Genomic DNA, 16,402 nt, shown 5'->3' on the forward strand with positions numbered 1-16,402 from the left:
AAACAAAACGAATGCAAATTTTGATCATCAGTATCACACTGTACTGAAATAGAGGATAATGGAGGGACATAGGATATTGGAAGGTTTATCTTAGGGTGGTGAAAAAGCCTTCTCTGGGAACATGAAATTTAAACTAAAATTTGAAAGATGAGAGGTATTTAGACATTCAGAGTAGAATAGCATGTGCACAGCAACTGAGGCAGGAAAGAGGTTGTTAGTTCTTGGAATAAAAGGAAAGTGTGGTTGAAGCAGAGGAAGGGTAAGTAGCACAAGGTAAACTCAGAGAAGTAAATAACCCATAGTGTGTGGGGCTTTGTAGACTGTGATAAGGCATTTGGATTTTATTTTGAGTGCATTTGGAAGCTGTTAAAGTCTTTTCAGCAGGGGAATGACATGAGTGTTGAGTAGATCACCTTGGATATTATGTGGGAAGTGCTGAATGGAATCAGGAGACTGGTTAGGAGGCTGTTCTGGTGGTCAATGGAAGAGGTGATAGTGACCTGAACAAAATAAGTTCATGCCAGTGGAAACTGGAGAGTTTGGGAAGTTGAACTGAAAGGACTGCTGATAAATGTGGGGGATGGTGGGGAAAGAAGAATCCATTACCTCTAGATTCTGGCTTGAGCAACTGGGTTGGCAGTTAGTGCTATTTAGTGATAGTAGGGATTGGAGAAAATTGGGTTGTTCTGGATATACTAAGTTTGAGATGCTTGCGAAACATCCAGATGGAGATATGGGATAGGCAGTAGGTTGTATAAGCTAGTGCTCTATGCAGAAGGTTGGGCTGGAGATAAAAATTAGAAATGTTAAGTGTATAGATGCCATTTAATGCCATGGGAAGAGATACCTTAGGGGGCCAGTATAAGAAGTGTGGTTCCTAGAAGGTGGGAAGAGCAGCAGAGCATAGTTAATAGGATGGGTTTGAGATAAATAGACACTTAGACACTTCTTTTGTCATAACACAAAGGCAGAAGATCTGTACAGATTCAAATGCAAGAGGGTTTTAGATTTGGTTGGCATGTAGGTGAAATAGTTCCAGTCTGATAGTTTCTGTATTTTCTGAAGTAGAATCCATGATTATCTACCTAGAAGGAGGGAGGATAGTCATGAATTTGAGGAAGGTTGTGAAGGTTGAAATATAGCAGTGGATGAAAGAAACCTAGGATTGCCCAGTGGTGTCTTAGACCCTGATGATAATAAAATTTATAATAGAGGCATACTTTGGAGATACTTTGGATTCGGTTCTCAACCACCACAAGAAAATGAATATCCCAATAATATAGCCTAATGAAATTTTTGGTTTCCCAGTGCATATAAAGTTATGTTTACACTATAGTCTGTTAAGTGTGCAGTAGCATTATGTCTAAAAAACAGTATACATACCTTAATTTAAAAATAGTTTACTACTAAAAAATGCTATCATCTGAGCCTTCAGCAAGTCATAATCACTGATCACAGATCACTATAACAAAAATTAAAAGTTTGAAATATTGCAAGAATTACCAAACTGTAACAGAAGCAGAGTGAGCAAATGCTTTTGGAAAAATGGTGCCAGTAGATTCGCTCAAAGCTGGGTTGCCGCAAAGCAAGTACAATAAAACAAGTTGTGCCTGTAATTGTTTCAGTCAGTCTGGTTGTGAAGTGAAGGAGGGAAGATCCTCTAAGTTTGGTAGAGGAGTGATTAGGCAGTATAAGTAAATGGTGCAGTGGAAGAGTTGGAAAGTCTCATTTTGGAGGTCAAGAGGACTGTGGCCTGTGATGTGGACTGGCCTGGTCGGTTTGCATGGCTTGCTTGCAGTGGTGTCAGAGCCAGTTGTTTATTAGTAGCTTTGTTAATAGCTTACTAGGATCGAAGAGTTCTTTGCCATCGGTAAAGACAGGGTAAATTCTTGATATGCAGTAGTTATTACCACCTAATTTGGGGTTTTAAGAGGATCCCAAAACAAAAGGAAACAGCAGAAAGTGTATATAATATTTGCGCAAGTAGAAAAATATCTGTTTACAAAAAATAAGGCATGTGCCCAGCAAGTGTCTGTGTACTTATAATTTAAAATGTTGACTTAGCAAAGATTATCTAATGTAAACTTTGCTTCTGGTTTATGGAAGTTTGAGAATGCTAAACAAATTTTGTATTTCCTTCCTGAATGAATATTATTTCGTAAATATGCAACTAGAAATCTAAGCTACTTAAAAGTAACATCTTGTTTCCTGTTTATTTCAAACTGTTACTAATTAGTTACTTATTTTTAAAATGTGAGTACTTGAATAAGTTAATTCAGTTAACTTTCTATTTGGCTTTTTGTTTTTACTTTTAAACAATTAAAATTTTTAATTTTTTATTTCATCTATTATTTTTTTATACATAGTTTATTTTGAGAGAGAGAGAGAGTGCACGTGAGCAGGTGAGGCAGGAGAGGCGCAGGGAGTGAAAGAAAATCCCAAGGAGGCTCCCTGCTGTCAGCGTGGAACCTGATGCAGGGCTCAAACCCACGAACCATGAGAATGACCTGAGCCAAAATCAAGAGTCAGACACTTAACTGACTGAGCCACCTAGGTGCCCCTAAAATTTTTTTAAAATGAAAGTAAATAGTTGCGTTTTAGAATTGCATATCAAAATGGTCAAGAAGGAATTGTGGCCCTGTTAGGACAAGATTAAATAATGTGTTAATAGTGTATCCCCTTTCTCTGTTCATATTTTCTAGAGTGTAAGATAGCTGTCATTGCATAAAGAGGGACATATTTTCTGTAGCAGAAAGCATTTGAAATATTTGCATTTCTTTTGTGACTCATGGACCTGGTGAATGCCTCAAAGCCATTTGGTAGAATAAGCAATATTTGTATACTTAGCACCCCAATAATGAAACCCTAAGCCTTCTGTTCCTTAGAATATACATGTGGTGTCTTTGTAGGATAAATACTCAACTACATGAATTTGAGCATTCTGTTATAGTCAAGGAGGAAGATTTATATTGATTCAGTTAGTGTTTTAGCCGTTTGCGATTTTAATGATATGAATTTGCATGCCTAGCAAATAGTGTTATTTTTATGTGTAACAGAGCACAACATGATTGGATCTTTTAAATAAGGAAGGAATAGGGGCGTCCGGGGGCTCAGTCGGTTAGCGTCTGACTTCCACTCAGGTCATGATCTCACAGGTCATGAGTTTGAGCCCCTTATCGGGTTCTGTGCTGACAGCTCAGAGCCTGGAGCCTGCTTCAGATTTTGTGTCTCCCTCTCTCTCTCTGCCCCATCCCCACTCATGCTCTGTCTCTCTCTCTGTCTTAAAAATAAATAAAACATTTTAAAAAATTAAATAAGGAATACAGGAGTAATTCTTTCCAGAATCCTGGCAAAATGTGTGTTTTTTTAATTAATTTAAATAAAAAGCTTATTTTTAAATTCCAGTATAATTAATGTGCACTGTTATATTAGTTTCAGGTGTACAACATAGTGATTCAACAATTCTATACATTATTCAGTGTTGGCAAAATATTTTGAAAAATCAGCACATACTAATAAAATTTATTATGGAAGACCTTTATTGGGTATATGAAATTAAAAATAGTTCTTGAATTCTAAAAAATTACTAAAAAGGCAAAATTGATGAATAATGTTTTGTCCCCTAAAAAAAGAAAACAGTGACTTTATTGTATATTTTCCCTTAGGTTTTTTTTCTGAGAAGGTTTGTACTTCTGGTATGTTGCTTCTGACTATCTAGATACAAAACTTAAAATCACAGTATACCATATGTGCTAACTAACTTGGATGTAAATTTAAAAATAAAATTTTAGGGGCGCCTGGGTGGCGAAGTCGGTTAAGCGTCCGACTTCAGCCAGGTCACGATCTCGTGGTCCGTGAGTTCGAGCCCCGCGTCGGGCTCTGAGCTGATGGCTCAGAGCCTGGAGCCTGTTTCCGATTCTGTGTCTCCCTCTCTCTCTGCCCTTCCCCCGTTCATGCTCTGTCTCTCTCTGTCCCAAAATAAATAAAAAAAAGTTGAAAAAAAAAATTTAAAATAAAAAAATAAAAATAAAATTTTAAAAATTAATTAATTAAAAAAAAAGAATATGTTAAATAGGGGTGCCTGGCAGGTCAGTTTGAAGAGCATGTGACTCTTGACCTTGGGATCATGAGTTTGAGCCCCTGTACATCTATACATTGAGTGTAGACATTAAATAAATAAACTTTTCTAAAAGGGTAAAATGAATGAATGAATGAATGTTTCGGGGGGGGGGAGGCCTTTGTACCGTATTTGTAACTGATATGAAAGTTTGAATTGTGTAAAAATTTTATGAGTTGTAAAAAATTTTTTAAATTGAGAAAAATTATAAGAAAACATTTAATTTTTTTAAGTCATAAAAAAATAAAATCACAATATACCAAATAAAAGGAGGTGGTTACACTATACCTAGAATATAACTGAAAATTGTAACATTGGAAAAGTTGACCATTAGAACCTGGTTGAGCGTGATCTACCCCTTGAACGGTTTTATAATGCTGATAAAACAAGTCCGTTTATGGTGATGCTTGCTAACTCCTCCTATGCGTGGCAAGTACTAGGCCGATTATTCCTGTGTGTGTGTGTGTGTGTGTGTGTGTGTGTATGTGTGTGTGTGTGTGTGTGTGTTACATTCAGTTGTCTGATGCTGTGTTTGAAACACCAAGGCTGCCATTCTGAAAAATCAGAAATGTTTGTTTTGAACTTTGTGCAGGGCCTAGATTTTGATGTAGAAGGGAGTTACATACATGGAAAGTTGTTCTAAAGTTTTAGATTATGCAAGCGTTTCTTTATAAATCTAATACCACACAAAACAATAAACCATTATTTTACTAATCAATAGCATTTTCATTTCCTTTTCAGTATTTATTCAGAAGTATTTAAAGATGTCCATTTTACTTTTATAATCAGCATAGGAGCACCTGGGTGGCTCAGTCAGTTTAAGTGTCCGACTCTTAATTTCAGCTCATGTCATGATCTCACAGTCTTGGGATCAACCCCCGAGTCAGTCCATGCTGGGCATAGAGTCTGCTTAAGATTTTCTCTCTCTCCCTCTACCCCTCCCCTGAGTTCTCGTTCGTTCTCGTTCTCTCTCTCTCTCTCTCTCTCTCTCTCTCTCTCTCTTAAATAAATAAATAAATAAATAAATAAATAAATAAATAAATAAATAAAATCAACATAAAGTTTTTATGCTTCTACTCAGTCTTTAATTGGAGGAATATATAAACATATGTGATGTGTGAAATCTACCCTTGCGCACATAGTGTTTATGGCAGTTACAGTTGCATATGTTATGGTTTAACTTGTCACTGTAGAGACAAGCTGTACTGTAATGTACTAGATAACTTAAGTACTTTCAAGAGCTGTTGCACCAAGATACACTGCTTTACACACAAACACACGAAATTTGTTCAGTTTTACAGTTGGCTCTTATGCTTGCCTTGGTGAATGTTTCTCAATTGGTATAATATCATTTTTCTCAGGATTCTGATCAGTGTATAAAATTTGTCTTTGCTGCTTCTGAATAGAATAGCTATATTCTTGTGATATCCTAGGGGATATATGTAGGGCTTGACGTGTAGATATTAGTTTCAAAGTAGGATACATAGTGTAATACGAAGCCAACACCAAAGGAAGATTTTCTAGAAGGTGAGAAAACATTGTTTTGCGTATCTAAGAGAGCTCAGTCAAGTCTCTAAAAAGTTTTGAAGTCAAACTGTGACACAGTGACTGTTGAAGAACAAATTAAGGAATGATGGTCATTGTTAATGTATTTTGAGCTTCACAGGATTATTCCAGTCTCTGTTTAAATGATATGTAACAGCTTTCCCTTCTTTTTTTTTTTTTTTTCAACGTTTGTTTATTTTTGGGACAGAGAGAGACAGAGCATGAACGGGGGAGGGGCAGAGAGAGAGGGAGACACAGAATCGGAAACAGGCTCCAGGCTCTGAGCCATCAGCCCAGAGCCCGACGCGGGACTGGAACTCACGGACCGCGAGATCGTGACCTGGCTGAAGTCGGACGCTTAACCGACTGCGCCACCCAGGCGCCCCAGCTTTCCCTTCTTAAAAACAAAACTAAAAATACTCCTTGGACTTGCCATCCCTTTCTGTCCATCTGCCATCCATTATTGTGCTCCTTACTGTAACAAAATACTCAGGAAAAGCTCTCTGTATTCCTTATTACTGTTTCCTCACTGCCCAGCCATTGCACTCAGACTTTCATCATTTCCACTCCCACATTAATTTCTTACCCAGTCTCTCAGTGTCACACTCAATTTGCACACCTGTACCTCTGCATTTCTTCAAAATTATCAGTAAAGATTTTGAAACTTAACACTCCCCTGCTTAAAAACCAGTTTCTAGACACACACCAAGAATGGTTTGGGCTGTGTCCAGGCATTAGTATATTTGAATAGTTGCTCAGATAATTCTAATATCAGGCTGAAAGCCCCTGCTCTAGAGGCTTCTCTCATCCTCATAATAAATATATATACACCACTTTATAAATAAATAGACACCACTTTATAATAAATGTAATATAAATAAATATAATAAATAAAATAGTACAAATATAATAAATAAATATACACCACTTTATAACCTACAAGGCTCCTGACTAGTTCTCTGATGTCATCTCCTACCTATTGTCTTCACTGCCTCGCTCTACTATATTGGCCTTCTTCAAAGATGCCAGGACTTTGTTCTTAGTATCATTGTGTCTGTAGTACTAGAACAGTACCTCTGGCACACTGTATTTGTTTAGTGGATATTTGTTGAAGTAATATTTTATGGATGCTGTTTGTTCTTATTCTATAGTAGCAATTACCCTGTAATTAAAGCCAATTAGGTTCCTGGTGTTTAAGAATGCTACCAAAAATCCTGTTTCAACATTATGTCACAGTCTCCCAGGGTCCAGCCATCCCATCTTCCAACATGTCTACTATTTTTGCTGTCAGAATGCCTGCTTTTCTCGGTTTTTGTCTCTTGGCATGTGCATTGTTGACACTTCTGATCTTTTTTGGTGTCCTGTTTCTGCTTTTATTTTGTGTAATTTTTCTTTATTGTTAATCACATTTTCTGTGGATAAAAAAAAGAGTGCTCTTACCAGTCAATAAGATTTTCTTCTATAGGTGAACAGTCTACTCATAGGATGTCTAGTACATAATCTTTGGATCTTATCTACGTTTATTCTTGATGGATGCAGGTGGGCTGCTCCTTTGTTGTGAGAAAGGGAGGTGGAATAGATGGAGAGGGTCAGATTCTTAAAGAGGAAGATCAAGGGAGGTACCTGTTTCTGGGGTTAGAGTTTGAAGACTACTTAATGCAAAGTTGATATTTTCATCTCATCAGGGGCCTACAAAGTTTTTCTGTAGAAGTTCTGATACAAATATTTGGGGCTTTGTGAGTGTGCTCTGCCTGAGTGAATGGTGGCCAGCATGACAGCCGGAAAGTACTAGGAATTTAATGGCTCTGGGAGCAGTCTTTAACCAAGAAAGTGGTTAGATACCCCAGCTTCTCTTTTCTTAGTGGGGACAATTCTTAGGCATGTTCTGCATAATTCCTCAGAGGGTCTCTAGCACGACTGAACTCCGGTTATCCACAGCAGTCAATGAACCCTTAATAGACTTTTCTCCATCCGTCTACTGTTCTTAATCCCCTCAAGTGTGCTTCCCCTCAAAGTACTCATCTCAGGTTTGCCTTTTGGGGGAACCCAAATGATAGAAGTCTGTGTTTGCAGACTATTGCTGTAATTAGTAGGGTACGGCTTTTTCTTCCCTTCTCTCCCCAGTGGGAGATAAGGCTTCCTTAAAGGTTGACATTGGCACCAGAGTACAATATAGCAAATGGACTGAGGTATGGGGAAGAAAGTATTGTATGCCTACCTATCATTAGTTCAGTTCAGCCTTACTCACCTCGGTTCATTCTTTGCAGGTTATCTTTTTCTGCCTTAGGTTCTCTATTCAGGAAGAGAAAAGTAAACTGTCTATAACGTGTGACAATTTATCTCACAGCAAATGAAAAGGTCCCAACCTTGGTGATTTTCTGTGAGCTGGATCAGATTTGCGGTTTCTAAAAGTTAATTGACAAATCCTGTGCTGGAAAATAATTTAAGATACAAGTGAGTGCTTATAAGACAGGAGTTACATATATTTCCACAGCCAAACTTCAAATAACATGATTGGGTTTTCCCAAATTTCCCAAAATTTCAAAATGGCAATATAATCTTGCAAGTAACTATAGTTCTCCCATTAAAGTACTTACTAATGGATTTTTTTTAACACTTAGAGAATTGAAAGTGTTTTTCCACTTGTGATGTGTTTTCTTTCACAATGAGTAGTTCAATCATGTAAGTTTTACCATTAGAGAAGGTGTTTCTAGGCACATATTCAATGTGGAAATTTTATTTTTTACTACATGAGGCTTTCAGGTATACAAGTTGTGTTTTTAAAAAGTTCCATATTTGGGGTGCCTGGGTGGCCCATTTAAGTGTCTGACTCTTGATTTTGACTCAGGTTATGATCTCATTGTTTGTGCATTCGTTCGTGGGTTTGAGCCCGTGTCTGTGCTGTCAGCACAGAGCCTGCTTGGGATTCTCTGTCTCCCTCTCTCTCTCCACCCCTTTCCCGCTTGTGCTCTCTCTCTCTTTAAAAATAAATAAATAAGCCTTTTTTTTTTTAAAAAGAGTTTCATACTAGTATATGCTTTTAAGCTCGTGTTTTTAAAGTTGACCAATGCTTTTTAAAATCTGTATTAAAATGAGCTTTTTATAATAATAGCTTTTGTTTTTACTTGCAAGAATGTTATTTTCCAGGTTTTTTTCTTCCCCTGGAAGGCTTTGTTTGGCTACTCTTTTTTTGAAATATCCTGTCCCCATTTTTAGTTCCTACTTCAATGCATAAGTGATCTAAAAAGTCTCTACTTTTATTGCTATTTAAAAACTAGCTGAAGGGGTGCCTGGGTGGCTCAGTCAGTTAAGCGTCCAACTTTGGCTCAGGTCATGATCTCACGGTCTGTGAGTTCGAGCCCCATGTTGGGCTCTGTGCTGACAGCTCAGAGCCTGGAGCCTGCTTCATACTCTGTGTCTCCCTCTCTCTCTGCCCCTCCCCTGTTCATGCTCTGTTTCTCTCTGTCTCAAAAATAAATAAACGTTAAAAAAAATTATTAAAAAAAATAAAAACTAGCTGAGGTTGGATTTTATTTTGCAGGTTTTTTGTTATGATCTGCTTTATTGAGGGAAGCCAGATCTTGTGTTTATTCCTTAATTTGATTTCATCTAACATAATTGCAGAAGGCTGTAAAATAGTTTAACAGGTATTAATGTTTTCTGTTATGCTTGTATCAAAATATGGTGGAGGGAGTTGGGTCAGTGTAACTTGTAAGTTACTTGGAATGTATTTGGGACAGCCTTTATGGTTGGGACATAGTTTCTTGGGTTTTGTTGTTTTCTCTTACTCATGGGTTTTGTTTCACATGCTGTTCTTTGCCTAGGATATTCGTTTTTGTTCACTTTGATTCTGCATCTTACTTTTCAGTATTCCTTACACACTTCAGCACACATCTGCAGCCTCATAAACAAACCTCAGCCTTCTCACCTGCCCTATCAGAATAGTGTCCATTCCTCAAAGCTGGGCTCAGAACCTACCAACTCAACCTCATTAATTTTTCAGAGTCTAGTCCCCAGGGTTCTCCTTGTTCTCTGAGTGACTCTAGTGTCACTCTTCATGCTGTGTGTCCCATATTGCACCTGATGTAAGCATTATTAGTTATCCTGTATATGGCCTCAGCCACCTTGTTTATGGCCTGTCATAGGCAGAGGGTGTTTTCTCAGCTATTTATTATTTCTTTTGTACCTATCACATAAAGACACTTAGTATTTAATTAGTTGCTTGTATTAAACACCCAATTTAGTTTTCCTCTTGTAATTTCTCTTAAGGTAATCTTAGTGATTTTTTTTTAAGTGTTTTATTTATTGCTTGTTTTTTTATAGACGTAAAAAAAGATTGGTCTGACCATGCTCTCTGGTGGGAAAAGAAGAAAACTTGGCTTCTTAAAACACATTGGACCTTGGATAAGTACGGCATTCAGGCAGATGCCAAGCTTCAGTTCACCCCCCAGCACAAACTTCTCCGCCTACAACTTCCCAACATGAAGTATGTGAAGGTGAAAGTGAATTTCTCTGATAGAGTCTTCAAAGCTGTTTCTGACATCTGTAAGACTTTTAGTAAGTATTAAATTCTTCTTGAAATTATGAGTTGTGTGACATATATATGACTGATATTGACCCTTAGCTTATTTCATGGAATAGGGATTGGGGTGAGCTATCTATATTTGTATATGTGTGTTCATTTTTCACTTTATTCTTTAAAGTTTTGTATTCCTTTAAGATAAATAGTTGAGGTAAGATGGATCAGGAGGAGTCTAACATAGGCTCTTGACTTACTAGAAGTGTATCAGGTATGTATTATTATGTAACACTTCATTCTGATGACTTAATTTATTTCTTGGGAAGGAGAAGAAAAAAGGCATTATTTTCAGAGTGTAGCTTTTGCATTGTTTTCTTTCATGTAAGTCTCCTTTTGATTTTAGTGATTCAGGCAGATTGTGTCACTTCTTTCACTGAAGGTCCTGACACAGCTCTTAAGGAAATGACTATGAGTATTGTCTTCCTTAAGCAGTCTACAACTTGAACTGTCTTATAGTAATTCTCTTTATGCCTTCTGAAATGAAATGTGGATTATTTTTGGCTGACCCAGTTATGTCATGACAGAAAGTATTCAACGATCAGAGAAAATGTGAACTATTGTCATTATCACTGGTACATAATTCTGATGTAGCATAGGTTTAGGGGAGCTTTAGGACATTACTATTTTGACCTAATGACTGAAATTACAGTGTTTTTTTTATGTTTAATGGAATTTTTTGGAAAAAATAAAATACAGAAAAGTATAAGGAATTATATAAAAATTACCTAATTCCTGTTATCTTAGAATTAATACCTGAAATTTTTGCCATTTTGCAAAACTTTTTTTTAAAAAGTGATAATAATATAGGTAAACTTCTTGAGTCACATTCTCATAATTTCCCTTCACAAAGCTATCAGTATCATAAGTTACTGTGTATTCCTCTAGTACTTTTAAAAATACATTAACACACACATGCACATGAATTTATCCATATTTGTGTGTGTATATATATCCATAAACAAGATGTTACTGCCATTGCTCTGTGGGTGTTTTTGTTTTGTTTTGTTTTGTTGCAGTTTTGTATTTGTATGCACGAGTTTCTCAAGTGGTTGGTTATACAGTAGTCCCCCAATTTTGTGCCCCGGTAGAAGAATGAAACCACAGATAGTTGTACCTCTATATATACTATGCTTTTTCCTATACATACATACCTTTGATAAAGTTTAATTTATAAATCAGGCACAATAAGAGATTAATAATAGATAAGAAAGTAGAACAGTTATAAAGATATACTGCAATAAATGTCCTATGAATTGGTTTCTCTCTCAAGATATCTTATTGTCCTGTATTTTCACTTGTGATGAGAAAATGCCTACATGATGAGATGAAGTGTGGCAAATGATGTAGGCATTGTGACATAGAGTTAGGCTACTACTGACCTTCTGATGATACGTCAGAAGAAGGATCATCTGCTTCAGACCACAGTTAACTGAAAGCGTGGAAAATAAAATCATGAGTAAGGGGGCAGACTGCTGTACCAATTTACATTCCAACCATCAACATATGAAAATCCATTGTCCCAAAATGTCACTAACACTTGAATATTGTTGGATTTTAGTGTTTGGTTCTTTGAGTGAAAAAATAACGGTATTTCATTTTAATTTATAAAGCTAAGTATGTTTTCGTATCTGTATTAGCCATCTAAAGTTCTTGTGTTTTAAAAAACTAGAGGAGGGGAACCTGGGTGGCTCAGTCAGTTGAGTGTCCAACTCTTGACATGCTCAGGTCATGATCCTGGGGTCGTGGGATCAAGCCCCATGTAGGGGGCTCTGTGTTGAGTGTGGAGCCTGCTTAGTATTCTTTCTCTCCTCCTCTGCCCCTCGCTCGTGTGCTCTCTCTCTAAAATAAAAATTAAAAAAAAAAAGGGAAAAACCTTTAGTTTTTAGAGCAGTTTTAGGTTCATAGCAAAATTGAACAGAAAGTACAGAGGGTTCCCATTTACCCTGTGTCCCCACACATGTACAACCTCCTGCTGTCAACATCCCACACCAGAGTGGCACGGTTGATAAGCCTACACTGGACACATCATTATCATCTAGAGTTCAGGGCTTACACTAGGATTCACTCTTGGTATTATACAGTCTGTGCGTTTGGACAAATGCATAATGCCATTTGTCTATCATAGTATCATGCAGAGCAGTTTCACTGCCCTAAAAATCCTCTGTGCTCTGTCTATTCATCCTTCTCTCTCTCCCAACCCCTAGCAGCCACTAATCTCTTTATAGTTATTTCATAGTTTTGCCTTTTCTAGAATATCCTACAATTGGAGTCATTCACTAGGTAGTCTCTTCAGATTGCTTCCTTTGTATAGTAATATGCGTTTAAGTTTCCTCCGTATCTTTTCATGGCTTGATAGCTTATTTCTCTTTAGCAGTGAGTAATATCCCATTATCTGGATGTACCACACTTTATTTCTCCACTTATCTACTGAAGAGTATCTTAGATATTTTCCAAGTTTTGTAGTTAGTAAGTAAAGCTGCTATAAACATTTGTGTGGAGGCTTTTGTATGGACCTATGTTTTCAACTCCTTTGGGTAAACCCTAAGGAGTGTGATTGTTGGATCACATGGTAAAAATAGGTTTAGTTGTTTAAGAAGCCACCAAACTGTCTTCCAGAGTAGCTGTACCATTTTGCATTTGTGCCAGCAATGAGTAAGAGTTCTTATTGTTCTGAATCCTCACCAGCATTTGGTGGTATCAGTGTTCTGGATTGTGGCCATTTTGATAAATGTGCAGTGACTCCACTTATCTACTGAAGAGTATCTTAGATATTTTCCAAGTTTTGTAGTTAGTAAGTAAAGCTGCTATAAACATTTGTGTGGAGGCTTTTGTATGGACCTATGTTTTCAACTCCTTTGGGTAAACCCTAAGGAGTGTGATTGTTGGATCACATGGTAAAAATAGGTTTAGTTGTTTAAGAAGCCACCAAACTGTCTTCCAGAGTAGCTGTACCATTTTGCATTTGTGCCAGCAATGAGTAAGAGTTCTTATTGTTCTGAATCCTCACCAGCATTTGGTGGTATCAGTGTTCTGGATTGTGGCCATTTTGATAAATGTGCAGTGACATTTTATTGTTTTAATTTTTATTTCCCTGATGACATAAGATGTGGAGCATCTTTTCATATGCTCATTTGCCATATGTACATCTTCTTTGGTGAGGTGTCTGTTAAGGTCTTTGGCTTTTTTTTTTTTTTTTTTTTTTTTTGAGTGAGAGACAGAGCATGAGCAGGGGAGGGACAGAGAGAGAGAGAGAAGGAGACACAGAATCCGAAGCAGGCTAAAGGCTCTGAGCTGTCAGCACAGAGCCCAACAACATGGGGCTCCAACTCATGAACTGAGAGATCATGACCTGAGCCAAAGCCGGACACTCAACCAACTGAGCCACCCAGGCGCCCCCTTTGGCCTATTTTTTAATCAGGTTGTTTTCTTATTGTTGAATTTTAAGAGTTGGTGTATTTTGGATAACAGTACTTTATTAGATATTCCACTGTCTGGTTTGTCTTTCCATTCTCTGACAGTTTCTTTCAGAGAACAGAAAATTTTAATTTTAATGAAGTCTAGCTTATCAGTTATTTCTTTCATGGATCATGCCTTTGTCATCATATCTAAAAAGTCATCAGTAAACCAAAGGTCATCTAGATTTTTTTCTATGTTACTTAGGGGTTTTATAGTTTTTCATTGTACACTTAGGACTGTGATCCATTTTGAGTTAATTTTTGTGAAGGGTGTAAGGTCTGGGTCTAAATTATTTTTTACTCACGGATGTCCAATTGTTCTAGCATCATATATTGAAAAATTATCTTTCCTCCATTGTGTTGCCTTTGCTCTTTTGTCAAAGAACAGTTGATTGTATTTATATAGGTCTATTTCTGGGCACTATATTTCTGTTCCACTGATCTATTCGCTTTTTTTTTTTTTTCCAGTAGCACCCTATCTTGATTATGTTACTTTTATAGTGTGTCTCCAGGTCATGTAGCATCAGTCTTCCAACTTTGTTCTTCTCTCTTGATATGGTGTTGACTATTCTGGGTCTTTCGCCTTTCCACATAAACCTTAGAATTAGTTTGTTGGTATTCATAAAATAACTTCCTGGGATTTTGATTGCATTGAATCTGTAGATCAAGTTGAGAAGAGCTGACATCTTAATATTGTGTGTTCATATCCATGAAAATGGAACATCTCTCCATTTATTTATTTCTTGATTTCTTTCATCACAGTTTTGTAGTTTTCCTCATTTAGATCTTATACATATTTTGTTTGATTTATACGCAAGTACTTCTTTTTGTGTATGTTAATGTAAATAGTATCATGTTTTAGGGGCACCTGGGTGGCTCAGTTGGTTGAGCATCCGACTTTGGCTCAGGTCATGATCTCACGGTTCATGAGTTCAGGCCTCACATTGGGTTCCGTGCTGACAGCTCAGAGCCTGGAGCCTGCTTTGGTTTCTGTGTCTCCCTCTCTCTCTCTGCCCCTCTGCTGCATGCTCTCTGTCTCTCTGTCTCTGTCTCAACAATGAGTAAATATTTAAAAATTTTTAAAAAATACTTAAGAAAATAGTATCATGTTTTATATTTCAGATTCCACTTGTTCATTGCTGGTATATAGGAAGGCAGTTTACTTTTGTACCTTTACTATGTGTCCTTCAACCTTGCTATAATTATTTGAGGAGTTTTTGTTGATGCATTCAGATTTTCTATAGGGATGGTGATCATACCTGTGAATAAAGACAGTCTTCTCCGTCCCAGTCTGTATACCTTTTTTTCGCTGTTCTTATTGCATTAGCTAGTACTTCAAGTAAGATATTGAAAGGCAGTGGTAAGAGAGATATCATTGCCTTGCTCTTGATCTTAGTGGGAAAACTTCCAACTTTATCACCATTAAGTGTGTCCTTAGCTAAAAGGTTTTTGTAGGTATTCTTTATCAGGTTGAGAAATGTGCCTCTATGCTCATTTACTGAGATTTTAATCATGAATGGGTATTAGACCTTGTCTTTTTTTTTTTTTCTTACATCTTTTGGTATAATCATGTGATTTTTTTTTTAAATTTAGTCTTTTGATGAGATGAATTATGTTGATTTTTGGATGTTGAACCACCCTTGTATGGTTGGCATAAATCCCACTGGGTCACAATGTATAATTCTTTTTATGCATTGTTGGAATCTACTTGCTAATATTTTGTTGAAGATTTTTGCATAGACATTAGCCTATTATAGTTTACTTATAATGCCTTTGGTTTTTGGTATTAGAGTAATGCTGGCCTCATAGAATGATTAATCGGTCTACATACATGAAACTAGAGTCCCACAAAGAATGGGAGTTGGGGAAAGGGACACAAATTATTTGAAGAACTGATGGTTTAAACCATAACCCACCATAAACCCACAGATCTAAGAAATGCAATGATCCTAGAACAGAATAAACCTAAAGAAAACTATGCCAGGATACATCAGAATTAAATTGCCGAAAACCAGAATAAGGATAAATTCCTCAAAGGCTAACAGAGAAAACATACAGAAGAACAAATAAAAGAACAGTAACAGACTTCTCTGAAATTACGTGAACCAGAAGACAATAGGAAGGCATCTGAAAATTATTGCAGGAAGAAACCTAGGATTATTTACCCAACTGCAAAATCTTTTTAAAATGAAGACAAAAATTGAGACTTCTGTAGACAAAAGGTGAAAGACATCACCAGCAGACCTGAACCATGAAAAGGTTATAGCAAGTTTTCAGATAGAAGAAAAAGGATACCAAATGAAAAGTATTTTCATTAATTAGACTGTTTCTGCTTCTGTTAGTTTCTTTTTTTCCCCTTTAATAGCTAGTAAGGGGTTGTATTTTCCTGCCTCTTTTATATTGAGTTAAAGTCAAAAAGGACTTACAGGGTTGGGGAGGGGGGAATGGGTTAAATAGGTGATGGATATTAAGGAGGGCACTTGTGACGAGTACCAGGTATGTATGTAACTGATGAATCACTAAATTCTGTTCCTGAAACTAATACTACACTTTATGTTAACTAACACTAATTTTAAAACGTGAAAAAGAAAAAATGGCTTATAAAATCACTTTTCTGCCCTCTTTCTCCCCAGCTCCTGTTCACATTAGTGCCACTTTCTACTCTTTTATTGTTTCTGACTTTTGGTTCCATAATTCTTTTTTTTA

At 36.8% G+C, this 16,402-nt stretch overlaps 1 protein-coding gene across 2 annotated transcripts in view; it reads left to right on the plus strand.

Moving 5' to 3' along the window:
• Nucleotides 1-16,402, plus strand: part of FERMT2 (FERM domain containing kindlin 2) — an 82,747-nt gene that overhangs the window by 23,037 nt on the left and 43,308 nt on the right. For both annotated transcript variants that reach the window (XM_047079639.1, XM_047079640.1), the window contains exon 2: nt 9,986-10,219. In XM_047079639.1, coding sequence (XP_046935595.1) covers nt 9,986-10,219 — 234 coding nt within the window. The remainder of the gene's footprint in view (nt 1-9,985; nt 10,220-16,402) is intronic.

The sequence above is a fragment of the Lynx rufus genome, unplaced genomic scaffold, assembly GCF_022079265.1.
Source record: "Lynx rufus isolate CCGP_SWC_20201006 ecotype Redwood Valley unplaced genomic scaffold, mLynRuf1.p SCAF_17, whole genome shotgun sequence".
Lineage (NCBI taxonomy): Eukaryota > Metazoa > Chordata > Mammalia > Carnivora > Felidae > Lynx > Lynx rufus.